The 23,069-nt window shown below is 39.2% G+C and overlaps 1 protein-coding gene and 1 non-coding gene across 2 annotated transcripts in view; both read left to right on the plus strand.

The window, feature by feature from the left end:
• LOC138711956 (fatty acid synthase-like) overlaps window positions 1-23,069 on the plus strand; it is a 101,224-nt gene that overhangs the window by 23,130 nt on the left and 55,025 nt on the right. Inside the window, exons 6-17 of the mRNA XM_069843268.1 lie at window positions 1,857-2,095; window positions 3,718-3,948; window positions 4,122-4,319; window positions 5,123-5,254; window positions 6,722-6,952; window positions 7,238-7,427; window positions 9,297-9,526; window positions 11,807-12,090; window positions 14,001-14,145; window positions 14,419-14,535; window positions 16,886-16,994; window positions 18,878-19,135. Of these exons, the coding sequence (XP_069699369.1) occupies window positions 1,857-2,095; window positions 3,718-3,948; window positions 4,122-4,319; window positions 5,123-5,254; window positions 6,722-6,952; window positions 7,238-7,427; window positions 9,297-9,526; window positions 11,807-12,090; window positions 14,001-14,145; window positions 14,419-14,535; window positions 16,886-16,994; window positions 18,878-19,135 (2,364 nt within the window). The remainder of the gene's footprint in view (window positions 1-1,856; window positions 2,096-3,717; window positions 3,949-4,121; window positions 4,320-5,122; window positions 5,255-6,721; window positions 6,953-7,237; window positions 7,428-9,296; window positions 9,527-11,806; window positions 12,091-14,000; window positions 14,146-14,418; window positions 14,536-16,885; window positions 16,995-18,877; window positions 19,136-23,069) is intronic.
• On the plus strand, window positions 16,350-16,421 carry TRNAY-GUA (transfer RNA tyrosine (anticodon GUA)). The gene has a single exon. It is a non-coding gene; the product is annotated as a tRNA-Tyr (tRNA).

Raw genomic sequence — 23,069 nt, forward strand, 5'->3', positions numbered from 1 at the left:
CTATTGAAAAAATTAACACCTTCCTTCCACTATTGAAATATGAACATAAGGTTTATATATTATTTTCATAAAGTATATATTATATTTTATAAACTCATCTTCCTCGATCTTTTGGAAGAAGGATAACTGTGACCTCTTTTTCTTACAGTATTTATAGAACCACAAAGTCTCCTTGTCCCATATTATTATTATTCAAATTATTGTATTTTGGCCATTTACAGTTATTACAACCGATAACGAACATTTCACAGTTTACACAACTTTTCACAACGAAGCAAAATACGGCACAGTCAATGCCTTTTCAATCTAGACCAGGCCGTAATCGGGTTTTCTATTTCAGTGTATGTAGCTCAGTGAAATATTATATTATAACTTTATTGCGTATCATAGCTAAGCTTTATTTAGTGTAATGTGTCCATAAGTTCCGTTTACTTCTTGTTGCATAATATGTTGCAGAAATAATTACAAAACTGTCTTATTTTAATGTGAAGAGAATTTTACATGTTAACATAATCTGTTCACATCAGCATTTTTAATTTTAGAATGGAAGCTATTTTGAGGTTCAATAAAAACGAATTTATATTGTAATTTTAATTTAGCACATCTATCTTCCTTAATTGTAGACAGAAAATTTACCATACCAGTCCTATGAAATTAGTGTACGTATGATTGTGTTACTTCGTCTTTTAGGTAGTAGATAAATACAGTAATTCAGTACTCAATTGTAGTATTAAAATACAGACAAATAGAATGTGACGAGTGTCATACATGATATTATGTTTAATTATAATGTATAATTGCGAATATAGGAATATAAGTTAAACATAATCTATAATTTCAACATATCTAAATATTCATGCGGTGCAAGTGAAAATTATTGAATCGTGCATAAATGAATGTACAATAATTTCGCAATATTTAATCGAAATAAAGGCAGGTATTACACATACGAACAACTTAATTTTCACACAAAAAATAATATTACACTTTAACTCGCAAGGAATTATGTCTGAAATGTCTCCTAATCATTGTTTTAAATTTTATTAATGCAATTACACTACATTTTAGAGAAACATATGTTACTGTTTATGCATGCCAATTAATTTATATGGTTGAAACGTCGCCCTTCGTGATCGGGTTAAGCGAGTTACGATGGCAGTGACACAGTCTATTGTTCCTATTACTCACAGCGCTCCAAGTGGCTAGCAACTATCGCGAGAAATGCAACTCGTTGGCAGAAAATCATCCCAAGCTTCCTGACTGTATATAGTAGACTGTGGTAATATGTAGCTAATTGGCGATGTATGCAATGGAGGGGAAAAGGAACTGGCCACTTTTCTATAATTTTCCTAACATGTGAGTTCCAGGATACAGTCGAGTCGATTCAGGTACCTAAGAATTTTGTATATTGGACTGTAATTGGATTGGTAACAAGTAAGAGTGAAGTGAGGAATAGGGTAGAAATGCCTCAAGGAAACATTTAAGGATTTTAATTCTATGAAATAATGCGAGAGCTCATACAATATTGAATTTCGTAGTGAATAGTTAGAAGGTAGCTGAGAAAATAGATTTTATATCTTTAGAAGCTTTTGTCGAAAATTAGAGGTCTGCTCTATAGAATCAGGTCACTACACCTTGTCAGCTCGACAATACTGGGGATAGCAGGGTAAAGGAAAGGGGTAAACAGTGATGGAAGAAGCCTCTTTAATTGAAAAAAAATGCATTTGTGCATAAAAATGAAAGAAGAGAATGTTAACAGGAACTGTTACCTGATCCATCCTGTATCTCACCATATACTGGCAGACTTTATCCTCTGAAGCAGGAAGGCCTGCACTCTTGTGTGTTTGTGTGTCCAGCCAATGGCTACGTGCGAAGTGAGGCTGTCGCCGTGATGTACCTGCAGAAGGCACGTGATGCCAAGCGCGTGTATGCACGTGTGGTGCATGCCAAGACCAACTGTGATGGCTACAAGGAGCGCGGCATCACTTTCCCCAGCAAGGAGTTGCAGCGGGTCTTGCAGGACGAATTCTACCAGGAGTGCGGCATTAACCCTGCGACAATCAGCTTTATGGAGGCCCACGGCACTGCCACCAAGGTAGCGACATCATTGTGAACTCCAGGATTTGTGCTTTATCAAGCATAATCCGGATATAGAACTAGACTTTTTCAGAAATTATTGTAAGCTACACCACTTTTGGATCCTGCAGATAATTAGAGAATTACATGGAAAAGAATCGCTTATTTTATTGATCACATAAGTGAACGAGCTTCTGGTCAAACTTACCAGTTATTTCTTGTCGTCAGCATTTCATTTTTTAAGAAGAAGGTTAGAAGAAGCAATTTATTGTCTTCTCTCTTATCGTAAATATTCTAAATTAATTAAACATATAAATTTAAGGTGCACATGGACTTCCTCTTCTCTTATTTTCTGACCTACCATATTTCAGAATTTCGTGTTATAGCTACTGTGTTTTCCCTAGTATTCAATTTGAATTCATTCTTGAAAATGACCGTCAGATATTGGCAAATGGAAAATAAACTCGTCAGTGTATGTACCAATGTCAGCAATCTTCATGCTAGTAAAAAAGAAAGTTTGTTGTTGGCACACTGTTTGATATGCAATATTAAAGAACTTAGTTGACTTAAATACCACACTGTATTTATATGTTGATAAGAATGCTGTGTTAATAGTACATTATGCAACGAATCTATAATGGTAGTAATTAAGACGCGAGTATGTTTGTTTATGAAACGAGTGCAAGTGAGTTTCATAATATTCATACGAGCGTCTTAATTACCATTATAGGCAAGTTTCATACGACTTTTTATGCTCGACCATATTTCTAACTTGAAATTATTCAGAAGTATTCATGTTATGGTTATATAAGTGAGGAGTGGAACTGACCTGAATTGTGAGATGTGCGCAGACGCGAAAGTATTGATTTTTTCCGAAACACGAATGTCATTGACCTTGATATAACCTAGAGAATTACATGAAGATTAGGCTTGATATGACCTGGAAATTTATTTAAAATTGAAAAACGAGATGACAAATTGAATTTATTTGAATATTATTTACAATTACGCTAATTATTATTGTAACAGAACATAACCTTCTGCGACAGTATTGGATTTCCAGCCTCCGTGACTTTTCGCTAATTGTCTTTCGATTTCATATCCGAGAATAATCGATACATGCGGTTTTATAATGGTACAATCAGTACAAAGGTGATTCTCATTGGCTGAAGAACTGAATTATAATGAATAAGTGTACTTTAATGAGGTGCATTAAAGGGCTACTACCAGGTGTATAATTACTACATTTTGGCATGGTCGAGCATAAAAGCTACTAAAGAATCATGGTGTGATTAAATTAACATCAATTTGTGACAAATAAGGGAGTGCAATCAAGATTAAACAGAGAGATAATAGCTCTACTTTTAATGCCATTAAGTTTCCACACCGAAATTCAAGGATTGATATTGCCGGCTAATTTGGATTGTGACAGATGGATGAAAGTTATTGAAAATAATGCACTTTATTTTGCGGAATAATATATTTTGTTTTTGTTTTTGTTGTTTTTTTTTGTGTTTAATGCTTCAGGGCGAATGATAAAATAAAAAAATAAAAAGCTTGTGAGACAGGCTGATATGGGACTTCCTTAGAAGTAAAGAATAGTAAGACTAGGAATTGCAGAGCTGTGAAATATTTGCCTAGGTTGGCGACCCTGAGGAGCTGGTCACGCTGGATGAGGTGTACTGCACTGGCCGAGACAAACCTCTGCTCATCGGCTCTGTCAAGTCCAACATTGGCCACACCGAGCCAGCATCGGGGATGTGCTCTATCGCCAAAGTGGTCATCGCCATGGAGATGGGCTTTATCCCCCCCAACCTGCACTACAGTAATCCCCGGGAAGGGGTGGAGGCTCTGAAAGAAGGACGACTCAAGGTCAGAGGTGACACTGCTTCTTCAGGAATCTCTCTCTGATTTTACTTTGACATTAAACAAAGTATGAGGAGAGTCCAGTTTTCATAACTATGCATAATTTTTTTTTGTCCAATGATGATGATCATCATCATCACTCTTGTTGCTGCACCTGACGGCCTGGTCTCTGCCTGCAGGTGGTAACTGAGAAGTGTCCTCTGAGAGGCGGGCTTGTCGGCATCAACTCGTTTGGCTTCGGCGGTGCCAATGCTCACATCCTGCTGGACTGGAACCACAAGACCAAAGTGAATGCAGGCGTCCCCTCAGACCACATCCCCCGCCTAGTGGTGGCGTCTGGACGTACAAAAGAAGCCGTTGATGTCATCCTCAACAACGTCAGTAACCAGTACTTTTTCCTTAATTATTTATCTGTCCCTTCGTCATCTTTTCTAATTTATTTATTTTACCTCACTTCGTCATGCCAAAAAATTATAATTTTGTAAAATTTTTCCTTGTTCCACATCTTAAAGCTTCAATGGTAATGTAAGATCTGTGGAATACAATAAATGAAATGAAAAAATAAAATATGAAATCTGGTTTGCGTTCTTTCTCATTTCGTTTTATCCTTTCATTCTTTTCAGTATTCAGTTATTCTTTCCTCTTCATGTTTCTTTTTATCTTATTTCTTTTTCTATCTCCCTTTCTTCTTTTTGCTTTCATTCTTGTTTCTGTCTTTGCTCATTTCTTTCCTTGGAATTTCTTCCATCCTTTAATGTTCTCTTCCATTATTTTTCTTCTGTCCTATTCACTTTCTTTTCTTGCTGTTTGCCTGCTTTCCTTCTCATTCACTCTTCCTCCCATTTGCATCTTTGTGTATACTCTTATATCTCTTACCTTTCTTCTTTTTAACCCTCTTCTACTTGATCATTTTCCTTTATTCTCTCTTCTTTTTCCTCTTTGTTCTTTTTTTCTGTCATTTGCTTTCTTTGTTTTCTGTATAATAGCATGGCAATTACATAGTGATGATTATGAATGATAGTAATAATAATAAAAACAACAATAATAACAATAATAAATAACAAGAACAATAATAAAAATAATAATTAATAATAATAACAATAATAATATGTAACAGTAATAAATAAATGCTTGAGTTCATTGTACAAACAAATCAGCTCAGCTGTGGTAATGCTTGCAGTTGGAGAGCAGGCCTCTGGACGCAGAGTATGTGTCCCTCCTGCACGACTTCCAGGCTGTCAACATCCCGGGACACTGCTACCGAGGCTACACACTGCTGTCCAAAGAGGGCCCCAAACAGAGGAGCATCAAGGTACAGTAGGAGGAGGCATATGTGATAAGCGAGGCCGAGTCATCATAATCATCATCATCATCATTTCAGTAATTAGGCACCTACTGAATTAAATCCATTGTTACCTCGTCTTCATCTCTGTTGGAGTTTGTTAATTTTTTCTTCGTGCAAGTGTAGCATATCGTCATTGCACTTCCAAAATCTGCTATGTGTTTTTAATAAGATTTTACAGGAGAAAGAGAAAACCATTGTCACTTTTAATTCACTTGATTTTCTGAGCTAATTTCGGTATAATTTCATCATTCCTCATGTAATGCTGCCAGCCGCAATCCGTGCCTTCTTCTTGACACTGACTTCGTTGTTGTCAGTCACCAATGCTCCCAGCTATTTATAGAAGATTCCAGGTTAAGTAAGAACCATTGCGCATATGGAGCTATTCCATGAAATGACAGTTGCCATAGAAACGCCACAGAGCTTCCTCAGTGTACTAAGCAAGGCTTCTTTCTTCACCTGAAATATTTTATAAATTTCTTTACTCTGTCATGACTACCATGTAATTTTAAATCTTCTCGGTGCTACTTCATAGCCCCAAGTTCTTCAAGCGTTCATTAATTGTTCCAGCACCTCACTCAAGTTTTAGAAGTTCCTTCAGAGTAGGACGACATCGTCTGTAAATACCATGTACTGCAGACTTACTTACTTACTTACTTACTTACAAATGGCTTTTAAGGAACCCGAAGGTTCATTGCTGCCCTCACATAAGCCCGCCATCGGTCCCTATCCTGTGCAAGATTAATGCAGTCTCTATCATCATATCCCACCTCCCTCAAATACATTTTAATATTATCCTCCCATCTACGTCTCGGCCTCCCCAAAGGTCTTTTTCCCTCCGGTCTCCCAACTAACACTCTATATGCATTTCTGGATTCGCCCATACGTGCTACATGCCCTGCCCATCTCAAACGTCTGGATTTAATGTTCCTAATTATGTCAGGTGAAGAATACAATGCGTGCAGTTCTGTGTTGTGTAACTTTCTCCATTCTCCTGTAACTTCATCCCTCTTAGCCCCAAATATTTTCCTAAGCACCTTATTCTCAAACACCCTTAACCTATGTTCCTCTCTCAGAGTGAGAGTCCAAGTTTCACAACCATACAGAACAACCGGTAATATAACTGTTTTATAAATTCTAACTTTCAGATTTTTTGACAGCAGACTGGATGATAAAAGCTTCTCAACCAAATAGTAATGTACTGCAGCACCTAGTAAAAATAGTTCACACACCTGTTCATTCATCATTATCGTTGAGGGGTAGCCTTCTGACCCTGGTACATGTGCAACACCAAGTGCAGTGATATTTCTTGGCGGAAATTTAAAACGTGCATAATTAATCTGAGACAGTTTAAGAAGAGCTAGTAACTTAGTGTAGCTATTTATCAAGTGAAGCCAAACTATGTGCTTCCATAAGTCTGTCTGTGCTCTGTCCCAGTTCTGGCCTGGCTGCAAGCGCCCCGTGTGGCTTGTGTTCAGTGGGCTGGACTCGCAGTGGCCCTGCATGGGACGGTCGCTGCTTCAGCTGCCGACGTTCGCTGCAGCCGTCGACAGGTGCCGGGTGGCCCTGCAACCCCACGGCGTGGACGTGCTCCACATACTCACGTCCGAGGACCCCGGCACCTTCAGCAGCATCGTCAACTGCTTGGTGGGCATCGCAGCCTGCCAGGTTAATATTCATAGCCTTTGTTTCTTTCTTCTTTGAATTCTGTTTTCTTCCTTTTTTCTTCTAGCTCTTCCTTAATTCTTCCTACTGCTCTGTCTCTCATACTTTCTTATTTCTCATTCTCTTTCCCTTTTCCTTTCATCTTTCCTTCTCCTATCACACACACACAAACACAAAAGTCAGACTTGTTCTTACATCGGAAGAATTTCATTTGCAAGCACTCTACAAGAGCACTGAAGTGTGCCTGGACTGTAATGTTGTGCTGCAGTGATGCCCCCTTGCTCACAGATAGGCCTCGTGGACGTCATCAAGGCGGTGGGCATCCAAGTGGACGGCATCGTGGGCCACTCGGTGGGCGAGCTGGGCTGCGGCTACATGGACGGCTGCCTCACAGCCGAGCAGACGGTGCTGGCTGCCTACTTCCAGGGGCGCGCATGTCTGGAAGCCAACCTCGCTAAAGGCTGCATGGTGACTGTGGGTTAGTTGCTTCTCCAGCGAATAGGGATTATAAAGAATAGACACTTCGCGTCGGTACCTTTGATGTAGCCGGACTGATTTCAATGACCTTCAAGCCAGCTAGAGCGTGAGATTCTGCTTTCTTCCTAGAGTTGGCGCTGACATCACACCAGCTAGCAGTCGACACAGTGGAAATATAACACATACAATTAATACATCTAGGTACATTATGTACTCAAATAAAATAAATTGGATCCATAAAATAATAAATCCGTCATTAACTGTAATGTCTAGACTCTAGAGTTCCTTTATAATGAGAGTTGAGACATTGATCCCAACAACAAATAAAATATGTAATGATTTGATAGCACTGAAAATGGAAAAACAAAACTCTTACGAGAAGTAAAACTATATACCTATATTGTATTATATACAAATATTAAACGAATTCGATACTTAATTTTATAATGTATTATATTATTTTATAATATAATGTATTATATCTGAAATATAAAATATTATTATTACAACTAGTTTGTCACTGAGAAATAAGGCAAAGCTGTTAACTTGAATTTATTTGAAGCAAAATGTTACTGGATTATGCAATAGGTAGGCGATGTTTGGATCCTGTGCCTCAACTCTATTCTCAATTATTATCTTAGCATATGCTCGATTACACTACCTCTAGTGCTTGAAAGTGGAACTAACCGCTGGCGCACAGAGAAACAAAACACAGGCAAATTCGCTCAGTGTCCATTCTTTATAATCCCTATTCGCTGGCTTCTCTATCTAAACTGATCCCTGTATCTGTTTCATCCTAGCTTGTCAGATTTGTAACCTTTGCTATTTTGTGTTCTTTCTATTCTTGCCATTAGATCTGTAATCCTTGATTGAGTCACATGTAACATTTTTGCTCAAATATAATATGCTCCTCAATTCTTATCCTAAAATCCACACAAAAAAAGTACGAATATAATACAGACCTGTGCTAAAAACCTCTCAAGACTAAAATAATATTATCACACAGACAGGTTATATGGAAGATAGGCCCAATTTAGCTCGGACGAATTTGATTGGTTCCCAACACTGTTCCCATGCATTGTATATACGACTATTAACGCGATTTATTCGGAATGTGTTATTTTCCACGCAAATACTACTGTAAGATGGCCATACATAGCTTACATCCAATTTTGAGCAGTTTCATGAAAAACTTAATCATAATTTCAAGTTACAAAAAACCATTTTTTCCGAAAATCGTCATTCTGGAAACAAAATATTATTAGACTTTCTTGTTTGTTATAATTCGAGACATCATATACCAGAAAGATTGTAAAAGGTCACCTTCCACCTTGTATTTCTAAGCAGACTTTGAAGTATGTTTTACCCAAGTGTTCAAACATGCAAGAATTTAAGTTGTCAATCAACTGAAATCAAATAAAAACTCTGGACCAAATCAAGTATCTTTTATAATGTTCATTAATTTATATTGCATTGCATGAACTAATTCCAGAGAACCATGTCCTTCGCAAATGGACACTTCTGTGCTATAGAGAAAATAAATTTTCTATGAATTGTTAATCAAGAGAGGTTTAACTGTAAGTGAACTAAAGCACTGCCAGTGAATTTGAACGATTGGTGAAGGTTATTTTCCTATATTCATAGCTTCACAAATAATTAATTTCTATTTACACTTCATTAAAACTGTTTGGCATGTGGCACAGGTTCAGCTGTGTATGGTGATACATTGTAATGTGGTTACAGGTATTGGAGCACAGCACATGAAGAAGGTGTGCCCCCCTGACATCGAGGTGGTCTGCCATGATGCCCCGAACTCCTGCACCTTGTGGGGTTCAGCTGTGTATGCTGATACATTGTAATGTGGTTACAGGTATCGGAGCGCAGCACATGAAGAAGGTGTGCCCCCCTGACATCGAGGTGGTCTGCCATGATGCCCCGAACTCCTGCACCTTGTCAGGGCCAGCCGAATCAGTGAAGAAATTAACGAAGCTTCTGCAACAGAAGGGCGTGAGTGTGAGAGAGCTGCACTGTGCAGGCGTGGCATTGCACAGCAAGCAGCTGGCTGGCGTCGCACCAGTGCTGCTCAAGAACCTGCGCAAGGTAGAGAGCAGCACCATCACCATCATCATCTATATTAAATGTTAGATATGTTGATCTGTTCCATTTCAAGTAGGTGTACCATAATTTCTCTTCTCGTAAATAATTAAATGCTAGAAATTATTATTATTATTATTATTATTATTATTATTATTATTATTACCATCATCATCATCATTGTTATTTTCATTATTGCCATTATCGTTGTCATTGTCATGGTCATTACTATAATCATTATTACTATTATTATTGTTATTATTATTATTACCATCATCATCATTATTCTTTTCATTATTGCCATTATCGTTGTCATTGTCATGGTCATTACTATAATCATTATTACTATTATTATTATTATTATTATTATTATTATTATTATTATTATTATTATTACCATCATCATCATTATTATTTTCATTATTGCCATTATCGTTGTCATTGTCATGGTCATTACTATAACCATTATTATTATTATTATTATTATTATTATTATTATTATTATTATTATTATTATTATTACCATCATCATTATTATTTTCATTTTACCATTATCATTGTCATTGTCATGGTCATTACTATAATCATTATTATTATTAGTATTATTATTATTATTACCATCATCATCATTATTATTTTCATTATTGCCATTATGGTTGTCATTGTCATGGTCATTACTATAATCATTATTATTATTATTATTATTATTATTATTATTATTATTATTATTATTACTATTATTGAATGCAGGTTACCATCAACACATTTCAAAGATCAGGCTGATACTTTCTGGTTTCTTCCTCAGATATCCTGGGTCTCTTTTTGTCAGTGTTTTTTCCTTATTACAGTCCTATGTTTATCATTAATCAAATATATAAGGTATTAACTGATGTGTGGGGAAAGCTTTGGAGAATGGATAGGAGATCTAAAACAAGCAAGAAAAGTTTATATAAATATAGGCCTATAACAAATTTCTCTCTGTTTTTTTTAATTACAGGTACATACTTTTTATTTCATGCGCTTTAGCCCTTTCATTAACATTAAATCCAGACGTTTGAGATGGACAGAGTATGTAGCATGTATGGGCGAATCAAGAAATGCATATAGAGTGTTAGTTGGGAGGCTGGAGGGAAAAAAACCTTTAGGGAGGCCAACACGTAGATAGGAGGATAATATTAAAATGGATTTGAGGGAGGTGGGATATGATGGTAGGAACTGGATTAATCTTGCACAGGATAGGGACTGATGGCGGGCTTATGTGAGGGCGGCAATGAACCTCTGGGTTCCTTAAAAGCCATTTGCAAGTAAGTAAGTAGCTCTTACATTAGTGGGCCATGTTTATTAAATCAGTAGGCCTTGTAAAAAAAAGATGATCTACTCATTATCATCATCTGACAACTGAAAACAAGGGTTTGTTAAAGCGTCGACATTTGTTATTTGTATTACCTGATTTCCTCTTGCTGCTAGAATGATTCTAAGTCAACGATTTTCTAATGACTAGATATAGAGGATCAACATCCTGTTTGCTCGTTATCTGACCTCAATCCATTGGACATTTATTTAAAAACAATTGTGTATTCAAGACCTATTGAGAACATTGAAATCCTTGGCCAGTGTGTTGAAGAAGAATGTCAGAGATAAGCGAGAGAGTAAGACAGTCCAAGATGCGACGCTTAGAAGCCTGTGATAGAACTAATGGTGGCTAGTTTGAGTACTGTTCCGTAGAATTATATATGGATCTTGCAGACAACTAGTATGTAAAAATAAAGTTGTAATAAGCAAACATGTTTGAACTAAAAGTACCTGTAATTAGAAACAAAGCGAAATTTTCTATATATTTACGTGAACGTTGCTTGTTTTTGGTCCTCTATCCATTCCCCAAAGAATTTCCTCATATTAGCTAACACCCTGCATGTGTGTGTGTCCAATTAATTTCCACCAATTTCCTTCTCTTTTATCTAAGTTTGAACACACATGACTTGGATTTAAAATTCAATTATTACTCATACAAGTTACAAAATCAAGAATTAATTAATTTACAAACAAGAGTATTTAAGGTAGAGAAAAGAGACTGAAAAATGATAAAGTCTGCATAGTTCTTGTTAATGTTTACATTACAGGAATAAATTAATATTCTCCCTACCATGTTGGTCGTCGTCCATGAGTCCTATCCTCCTTATGCTTGTACAAACGGGTATTTTTTAAACCCGCAGTCAGATATTTTCTCTATATTACCCAACCACGTCTCTGGATATTCATTCACGTCACTTCTCTGTGCTGCTGCAGCTGATCCCACAGCCGAAGTGCCGGTCTGCCCACTGGGTGAGTTCCTCAGCACCAGGGAACTCATTCTCATCTGCTGAGTTCCACACACAGTGCCTGCTGGGCCCGGTGCTGTTTGAAGACGCAGCGAAGCGCATCCCACCCACTGCCGTTGTAATGGAGGTGGCGCCACACGGCGTGCTGCAGGCTGCCCTGGGGCGTGTCCTCCACAAGGCTGCGGTGTGCCTCGCCCTCACACAGAGAATGCAGCCTGACGGCACTCACCTGCTGCTCACTGGCCTGGGCAAGTATGTGCCTCTTGTAATAACACGTTTGTTGCTGAACTGTGTTGCCCTTCTTTTCCTAGTTGTCCTTTTCGTTTCCTTGCTCTCCATGTATTTCCTTCCTTGCACTTCTGTTCCCCTTATTCTCTTGTGTTCCCAGTGTTCTGCTTGTATTCCTCTTGTTCTCCTTGTGCTCCTGTAATTATCGTTGTCTTGTCATTGTTCTTCTTGTATTTGCCATTGTTATCCTTGCATTCCCCTTGTTCTCCTTGTATTCCCCTTATTCTCATTGTATTTCCTTGTTCTTCTTGTATTCCCATCATTCTCCTTGTATTCTCGTATTTCCGTTGTTCTCCTTGTATTCCCATTGTTCTCATTGTATTCCCATTGCTCTTGCATTCCCCTTGTTCTCCTTGTCTTCACCTTGTTCTCATAGTATCCATCTTCTTCCCCTTGTGTTCCCAATATTCTACTGCGTGTTCAGTTCAAAGTGTGTCATGGCTCACTGTATGCCGTCATATGGCTAGTCGATGAGCCTAGAGAATTCAATCTTCCTACACTTCCGCAGAGGTGTATTACCTATGTATCAGAGAAGTTGCATAGCAAGTACGGCGTTCATTCTGAAGAGTACTTACTGATAGCCTATGTACTGTAATGCCGGTAGTGGCAGGAATGTGAACTGTTTGGAAACATGTACTGAGGTGGGTTATTTTCTTACTGTCAGGATATGGAAAGAGGGTTAAGACGATTTCTTACATATTTGTTGACATTAACTTGGACGGTCAACATGGACACGGAGCATTTGATTTGTGTTGTGGAATGTTGCCGTACGCAACCAATGATAACAAAATACCCTGCGTACGACTTGGCCGTGCAAAACACAGTTCGAAAGAGGTTATGACCATACAGACCGCCATCTGTTGCTACGACGTTCAAGTTATACCGTACACGTTCTCAAGTTCAGATTGAACACCTTGATTTAATAGGCGACTTCTCTGACATAAAAGCTGAAACTCGCTTCAAATCGCTAACTCACAACAGTGACGTCATGACATACTTTGAAATGAACACCCAGTACTTACGTTCCTCTTGTTCTTGTGTTCTCCTTGTATTTCCATTGTTTTCCTTGTTTCCCTTGTATTCTCCTTGTTCCGCTTATATTCCTGCTCTCTTTGTATTCCTGTGCCCTACTTGTATTACCCTTCTATTTATGCTCCTTATATTCTACGTATTCTCTTATTTTCCTGTTGTCCTTTTATTCCCTCTTTCTCTTCGTCTTTCTGCTATCCTTTCATCTTGCTTGTTCTCCTTGTTTCAGTTCTTGCACGTAGTTCTTTGTAAAGACATGCAGCATAGTAAAGCTATGTATCTGTCGATTGTTAGATGAGAGAACTACATTTTATGGGTCTGCAAATGTGGCATCTAAGTAACTAACCAACCTAATTGAATTGACTACCTATATTAAGCAAAGAAATAATGAGGTAGTTAAAAATATCAAGTAACCTAATCGAACAAGCCAACAAGCTAACATAAGAAAATCAATTAGCTATCTTAACATAACTTAACTGAGAAAGGTTAATACATTAAATAAAATAATCATATACCTTCTGATGAACTGGGCTTGTGACTTACAGATTTAGCCGCTATGGTGGTCTAGTGGCTAGAGCGCTGGACTTATAATCCTGTGGATCCGGGTTCGATTCCCCCCGTACCCCTGATTTATAACTTGTATTGGACTAGCCCGTGGAGCAGGTAACACAGAGGTTTTGTCCAGTAGTTCTGGTTCCCCTGTGGCATTCCAACAAATTTCCATCATCTTCTTCTCATCTCACCAGCCTCCTATGGCGCAGCCTGGGCAATGACTCTGTCGGTAAATTGGTCTACATAAGTGACTTCATATGGGTGAATGACAGTCAACCCGCCATGACTTGCAGGTTGTTCGAGCTAGGACTGCAGCCACAGCTAGCGAAATTGTACCCTCCAGTCCAGTACCCCGTGAGCAGGGGCACCCCCATGATATCCCCTCTGATCCGCTGGGAGCACTCACAGGATTGGTACGTCATGTCGTACAAGGCACAGGTAAGTGTCACAACATGTCTGCTGCTGAATGAATAGGCACCCCACAAGAAAAGTATTGAAACGTTTTTCAAGACGAACATTTACTATTATTAGGGTAGTTTTCTTAAAGATTTAGAGCACCTTTTTTCTCTTGTTTTTGCACTTATATAGTGCAGAAAGAAAACAAATTTCTTTTCATGTATGAGAGGTAAATGTAAAATGACATGTTGTTCCTTCGTGGACAGTTTTCTGTATTAAATTGTACTGTAAAACTAATGTAATAATTTATTCCAGACTACATTGAGGTATGGCGAGAAATCTTGGGACATTGACCTGTGTGATGACATGACAGAGTTCCTGTCCGGACACGTCATCGATGGCAGGGTCCTGTTCCCCGCCATGGGCTACATTGTGAGTGCAACACGGTCATGTTGAAACTCTTCTAGCGCATACACTTACATTACTGAGATATACCAGTAATTTTATATGCAATTCACTTAATTAAGGCAACCTCGAGTTTTTGTAGAACTACCCATTAATTTCAGTGAAACATATTTTATCAAGTTCGAATGATTTACATTGTTGTTGATTTTCCAGTCATTATTACATTCATACATGAAGATTAACGTTATTTTTCATAATTTTAAAATTCTAGTAAGATTTGATTTTTGTGTTTATATTTCATATTATTTTTAGTCACGTCTTGCTGTTCTTAAAACAATTACCATGATTCTAAATCATGCACCAGCTGATACAATACACCAATGAAAAGACAGGTTACATTGGTATTTGGCTAGTCGACTGTTTACTTCTGCTCCGTACATCTATATACAGGGTGATTCAGTGACTATGTTACAAGAGGAGACAATTATGAGCAACTTTCATATAGGAACCTATGTCCGGAAACGTTTCGTTTGGTAGTAAAAAGGCAAGATGTGTTAGTCAATGTAACCAGCTAGATTCGAATTAAAGGCCATCCTTTTGAAGGTTGGTTGCAGGTGACTTGTTCCTGTGAACGTTGGTGGTATTTCATAAACATGGTACCGGTATAAGCTAGTTGGCATCGTAAATGCTATTTAGATTGATTAAACCTTGAAACTTGCTGATATGCATTTCATTTATGCAAGAGCAAAAGGAAATGAGAGGAAATTTGCAAGATTTCATCAGTCAAAATATCATTTACTATGCCGATTAACTTATATCATGTTTTTGAGAAATCATCGACATTTGCAGGAACAGGTCGTCTGTAACCAAATTTCGAAAGGATGGCCCTGAGTTCCATTCTAGCTGGCTACACTGACTAACATATCTACGCTTGTAACTACGAAACAGAACGTTTCCGGACATAGGTTCCTATATGAAAATTGTTCATATCGATGACCTCTATCATCTCTCAAATTTTGTAATATAGTCACTGTAGGTTAGTGGCACTGATTGAGAATGAACGTAACCAGCAATATGTTACAAGAACTCTCCTAGTACCTCACACAGTTATTCAGAGAGCTATACAGTGGTATAGGAGGAAGAAGTCTATACATATCGTGACTCAGCTATGTAGTTCCATGCAGATATTCTGCGTCATCATACGATGAAAGAGTAATGGAACGGAGAAAAATTCTCTCCGGCGCCGGGTTTTCAGCTCTACGTGCTGACACTTTATCCACTAAGCCACACTGGATTCCACCCCGGCATCGGAAGAATCGTCTCAGTTTTTAGTTCCAACTCTTGGGTTCCCTCTGGTGACTGCCCTCTGCACTACGTCATAGATATCTATGAACCTAGGACCGAAGTCCACACATGTGCTGAGGTGCACTCGTAATGAGTGACTAGTTGGCCGGGATCCGAGTGATTTACGCATATCATATATATTATTATAATGTACTCGAAGTACATATGATATTTCCCGGCGTGGGAGAGAATTTTTCTCCGTTCCATTACTCTTTCATCGTATGATGACGCAGAATATCTGCATGGAAATATCATATGTACTTCGGTACATTATAATAATATATATGATATGTGTAAATCACTTCATGATTTAAGACGGCGCATATTCCGTCGGATCCCGGCCAACTAGTCACTCATTACGAGTGCACCTCAGCACATGTGTGGACTTCGGTCCTAGGTTCATAGATATCTGTGACGTAGTGCAGAGGGCGGCCACCAGAGGGAACCCAAGAGTTGGAACTAAAAACTGAGACGATTCTTCCGACGCTGGGGTGGAATCCGGTGTGGCTTAGTGGATAAAGCGTCAGCATGTAGAGCTGAAAACCCGGGTTCAAATCCCGGCGCCGGAGAGAATTTTTCTCCGTTCCATTACTCTTTCATCATATCAGCTATGTAGGCTTAAGACTATGGGGAAGTCCTTCTAGAGTGCCCTGAGAGTGTACTATGCCTCCTCAGGCTGATGCCATTTGTACACCAGTCACAATACTACATCACACCCTGCCATCTTTGGTAGATACTATTGAAATGATGATGATAAATAGTGAAATAAGAATGATCGCGGGAAATGGGTGAGCCCTGAGAACACTCTCAAGAGCATAGTCTTCGCACACCACAAGTATGATTTTCTGCAGCCATTGTAAGCCACCACTCTGCAAGCTGAGATACAAAGGCATACTACATACATACATATATACATACATACATCATATATATAATATATGTTTATTTGTTTCATACTATTCTTACATGCCGCTCTCTCCTATTCATTTTGTATTGTGTTGTCCGTTCTCTGATTCGCGATCTTCGTGTGCAGGAGCTAGTGTGGATGACGATCAAAATGCTGCTGGGCATGGTGCACACTGAGATGTGCGTCTGCTTCGAGAACGTGTGCTTCCAGAGGGCCACCACCATCCCCAAAGACGGTATGGCAGAGTGACTGTTTTCATCATCGTCGTTAAACTATACTACATACTATACTACATACTATACTAGTCCCCTTAATGGCAGGACACAGGCTGCCCTCCCCACCCCCAAACTCCTCTATAACCTGTAGAATCTCTTTATCTTCCCACATAGGCATCACCACAGTCCTACTGGATATCATATTTATTTATTACCTACTTATTATTATTATTTATTTATTTATTCTGGTGTAGTTAAGATCATCAGGCCTTCTCTTCCACAACACCAGGAATACAAATACAATAATAGAAATAAACAGAAAAAAAATACACTATACAAAGTAAAGCTACACAAGAAATAGAGAGAGATAGAGAAACACTATAAACAAAGTAAAGCCGCACAAAAATATATACAGTTTGCAGTCACACAAACTTTAAATGAGCCCAGAGGAGAGTCCACTATACACAGCACTACCACTAGCAACTAAAGACCACTTACCACAGAGTTCAAGATAGGTGGTGGCCTGCAGCCGATTCTGCATTGATCGCAAGCAGAAATGGAGGAAAGAAAAAGAAATGAAAATGATGATAATGAAAGAAGGGAAGTGTAAATGGAGTGGAGAGTGTTGGTGATATGATAGAGGGAAACGGGAGTATCCCGAGAAAAAACCCTCTGCATTGTCTCCTTTGTCCACTACAGATTCCATCACAATCTGGCTGGGAATCGAACCCAAGCCACCTGAATGTAAGAACCGACCAGTGTGTTAGCACTTGTCACGAACGCTCCGTCATCGTCATCATCACTCTTCACAACAGCTTATGAAGGGATTAAGGTGCGGTCACACGTCGCTACTTTTGCAGCGCTGCAGTACAAAAAACTGCGCAACTCTTGTACTGCGACGTGTGAACAACGGTACAACCTGAAAAGTAGCGGCTGCCGAACCTGCTGCCCGCTACTTTTCCATGCTGCGCGCAGCTTAAAAGTAGCGACGTGTGAACAGGGTTCTCAGGGTTGCAGCCGCAGCATTTTTGATATCGGTTTTGTTGAAACTTTTGCTGTGGTTGCAACCAGTGTTACCTCCCAAATGTGCCAATGATACTTTTTATTGTTTGGATATATTTTAATGTTAGATGTGATGAAAATAAATTATTTGTAACAGTTATTAAATGCACAAAACAGTCTGAGCATATTTGCTGACGATATAATTCATTTTTTTAATTTTCCGTAGTGTAGTTCCAAACAGGAGGGTTGCCAACATTGTTCACGTGAATATTCTGTTGGTTATCATTTAAGTATGTAGGCGTTTTTAAAAGCTTTATAGTAAAAATAATGTCAATTTCTGAATACTAGATACGACAGAAAAGCAAATAATAGATAAGGAAGCTTTCGCATGAGTTTCTTAATAATGCGAACATAACCACAAAATGTATATTGAGAAGTCAGCACGGAGATGGAAACCTGCAGCATGACTGCGGCTGCAAAAGTAGCGCCTTGCGTGTGAACAGACTCGCAACCTCCAGTTGCAAATTTTGCAGCACTCGGGTTGCGCAGCACGAAAAGTAGTGTGCAGCGCACTACTTTTGGCTTATGTGTGAACACGACACGCAACTTTTGCAGCTGCAGTACAAAAGTTGCGCAGCAAAAGTAGCGACGTGTGACCGTACCTTTAGTTCGCTGCAACCTTCTTCATCTTCTTCCCATATACGGGTGTAGACAGTTGCTGAAGCAAAGCATTTTAGGTACGAAGGCCCATTGTCCATGAGACCAAAATTATATTTCTTATAAACATTAATGAAGTAGTTGATCTGTTCCGACTACGTTTTGCAGAAAACATGCCATACAGTTTGTACACGGAATTCGTACACTGAGTTCAGAATCACTTTGATTGTAAACTTTGACGCAGGGGCTGTTGAGCTGGTGGTGATGGTGCAGAAGGTCAGCGGCAACTTCGAAGTGGTGGAGGGCAAGACAGCTGTGGTGACTGGCTCCTTCTACTTGAGTGACAACATCTCTGAAGACATGGTGGAGCTGGAGCCCCCGGCACCGGCCTGCGGTGACGACGAGCTGAAGCTGACGTCACGAGACATTTACAAGGAGCTGAGGCTGCGGGGCTACCACTACAAAGGCGTCTTCCGCAGCATCGTGTCCGCAGACTGCTCAGGTGAGATGAGGCTTTGAATATCCGTGAATATGTCGTTGTTGTTTTCTAATGCCAGGCGTTTGACAATAAAGTCATTTGACTCTTGCACTCCAATATTTATCAAAGATATTATCATGGCCAGCCACTGAAGCACAGATTTTGAGGTGTTCCGAATACATTTCTTGGTTTGAGTTGCACAATGGGCAGTTAGGGGACTGATATATTCCAATTCTATGCAGGTGTTTGGCCAAACAATCATGGCCTGTTGCCAATCTAAATGCAGCTACAGACGATTTTCGTGGTAAATCGGGAATTAACTGTGGATTATAATGCAGAGAGTTCCATTTTTTCCCTTGGGATTGTGTTATCAAATTTTGTTTGTTGAAGTCAAAGTATGATCTAAATGAGGGGTTGGAAAGCAATGGTGGATTGTTAATATTTAGGTGAGGGGTTTGGACTTTTTCCATTGCTGGTTGTCACAATCAAAAAATTAAGACACAACGTTTCGAAGGTGGTTGTCCCTTCGTCTTCAGGTGGAAGGTATCATAACACTTGTTCATTTTTTCAGTTCCCCACCCCCTCCTTTTGTGTGTCTTTCATCAATTGTTAGCCACTTCACGCCCATCTTCTTTATCCCGTTTGGTTTTAGTGCCAACATACTGCAAATGACTTCGGGTCTTTCTTAATTATAATATCCACCGAAGCCAGGAATCGACGATCAGTCATACAGAATAGCTGTACGTAACGATCCCAACAATAGGTTTTTTCTCTTCTCTCCTTCCTTCCACCTGAAGATGAAGGGAGAACCACCCTTCGAAACGTTGTATCTTTTTTTTTTGATTGTGACAACCAGCAATGGAAAAAGTCCAAACCCCTCACCTAAACATTAAGTCTAAGTATGTAGATTTAATAAATCTCTTCACAGAGTAATACGTAGATTTAGTAACAGGTCTGTAAGTAGCAGTGCTGCCCTTCTTTGCTAAAGCATCCGCATTCTCGTTTCCCAGGATTCCACAATGGGGTGGTATCTATTGGAATACAATTATTTTATTGAGTGATAATATTTGAGGCAGCATTTTAGTTATTTCTGCTGTTTGAGATGAAGGTGTGTGTCTAGAGACTATTGATAGAATAGCTGCTTTGGAGTCTGACAATATAACTGCATTCCTAAATTTATTGATGTGGCATAGAAGATTCCTGAGACTTTCGCTTATTGCAATGATTTCTCCATCAAAACTTGTTGTTCCATACCCAAGAGATCTATAAAGTGAGAAGAGACAGCACGTAACACCTGCACCGGCACCTTGTTCTCTGGAGATCAAGGATCCGTCGGTGTATAAATGAAGCCAGTTTTGTGGAGGGTACCTAATATTAATATGAATATCCTCACCCACAAACGGTACCCATCTATCCAGCTATCTTTTTCTCTGTCTGTCTGTTGATCTGTAAGTCTGTCTGTCTGTCTGCCTGCCTGCTCGCCTATCTATCTGTCCTATGCTATCCTAACCAATATAATCTATACAATCTAATGTAACCTAATCTCTCTCTGTCTGACTGTCTACTCAAATCTACCCACCTATCTGCCTGCCTGTCCATCTCATCAGCCACCTGTGCACTTGGTTATCCTTTTGCCCTTTTCACCCGTTAATTCAGAGTGGGTTGGCCAACACAGAGATACGGAGGAGAAGAAGGGGGCAACAACGGTTACTCATCTTTTTATCCACTTATGCTTTCTTCTATCCACGCATAGACCTAACCATCCACCAATCCATCTACTCACAGTTTTTGCTGTTCATCCATCCATCCATCAAACTACCCACTCAGTCTATCCATGCACACGTCCTTCCGTCCACCTTCCCATGCATCTTTCATCTTCATCATGATTATCATCATCATCATCATCATCATCATCATCATCATCATCATCACGGATGTGCTGGAAATAATTTAACAAAAGAATCGCAAAAAAAAAAAAAAAAAAGAAGAAAAGTGTGAGATTTAATTGCCAGCACAGAGATACGGAGCAGGGGAAGGGGAACACAATGGTTACTTTACAACAACAACATCAATAATAATAATAATACTTACTTACTGGCTTTTCAGGATCCCGGAGATTCATTGCCGCCCTCACATAAGCCCGCCATTGGTCCCTATCCTGAGCGCAAGATTAATCCATTCTCTATCATCATATACCACCTCCCTCAAATCCATTTTAATATTATCCTCCCATCAAGTCTCGGCCTCCCTAAAGGTCTTTTTCCCTCCGGCCTCCCAGCTAACACTCTATATGCATTTGTGGATTCGCCCATACGTGCTACATGCCCTGCCCATCTCAAACGTCTGGATTTAATGTTCCTAATTATGTCAGGTGAAGAATACAATGCGTGCAGTTCTGTGTTGTGTACCTTTCTCCATTCTCCTGTAACTTCATCCCTCTTAGCCCCAAATATTTTCCTAAGCACCTTATTCTCAAACACCCTTAATCTCTGTTCCCCTCTCAAAGTGAGAGTCCAAGTTTCACAATCATACACAATAATAATAATAATAATAATAATAATAATAATAATAATAATAATAATAATAATAATAATAATACTTTACTTTGAACAGCTTTCCACTTTCAGTTGATGCCCTTGATTCCTCTCTTCCATTTATCTCTATCATCCCAGGAACCGTCTTCAAGTCCTCTGGCTCGCATGCCCTCAACAAGTCCTCTTCTCCACATAAACCATGGGCGTCCTTTCTTCCTTCTTCCTGGAGAGACCAATTTAATATATTTTTGAGCCATCGTATTTTGGTCATTCCTAAACCATCAAAGCTTTCGACATTCCAGATTATCAGCCACGTTTTCTTGGATGTTAAGTTTCTCCATAATGGAGTCGTTTCGTACTTTCTGAAGGAGGGGCCAGCGCAGACCACCCATTTCCGTAGCTTTAATGCAGTTCTTCTGTCTTGCTGTTAGTGCCCAAGCTATTCTCCACAGTTAGGTTAAGTATTTTTTTCATTTCTTGTCTGATGTTACTGCTCCATAGTACTCCACTGAGTTGTTTAGTAGTGATGCGGGCTTGAGTTACACAACTTAGCCTCTTTCTCACTGTCCCTGATTGGTGAAGAATGGATCCCAGATATTTGAAATTATCTACTGCCTTGGCTGTGCCTTCCAAGAAATTCAGACCCCTACCCTCGCTACCAATGACTAGATATTCTGTCTTCTTGAAATTTATATTTAATCCCCTGAGATATAACAATCAATTTTCACGTCAACCTGATCTTGTGCGATAATCACTTGGCCGTCTGCAAAGAGTATTGACTGAATAGCACTATTTTCTATCCGAATTCCCATATACCTACAAGAGACATTAGCAAGTAAATCTTAAATAAATATGGCGACATTCCACATCCTTGTCTCAGCCCTTTAGATGTCCTCAACTCGGAAGATATAGCTTCCCCCCATTTGATACAAGTAGTACTAGTAGTACTGGTAGTGGTAGTGGCAGTTTACCTCTGGAATAAGCTCCAAATTGCCATTTCATTCACCAATGGGTTCAGCTCAGCTGTGGGACGCACTCGAGTGTCAGTAGTGAGGCGATGATAGGATAGCACAAACTGGACCAGCTCCCATTCTTTCATAGGTTTGCCGATAATTTTAATAGTCATTAAACTGAACAAATGGGAGACTGTAAGCTTATTTCTCTCACCAGTGACAATGTCATTCATTACACTAAAGTCCATTTCAGCTTCCGTGCTGCTTATGGTGATAGAAATTGCTATTCTCTTTATGCTATAGCTAATAGCAAAGGGCATTGTTCTTTCATATTAAGTTATCCTTCAAGAATACTCGGAATTCGTAATAAATTATAGGTCTCCAACAAGCAGTGGAAAAGCTACTAAATCCCTGTATTTTCAATTGATTCCTTAAGCAGGATGTAGACTAGGAGATAGTTAAGTCACACAG

Source organism: Periplaneta americana, chromosome 2 (assembly GCF_040183065.1).
Source record: "Periplaneta americana isolate PAMFEO1 chromosome 2, P.americana_PAMFEO1_priV1, whole genome shotgun sequence".
Lineage (NCBI taxonomy): Eukaryota > Metazoa > Arthropoda > Insecta > Blattodea > Blattidae > Periplaneta > Periplaneta americana.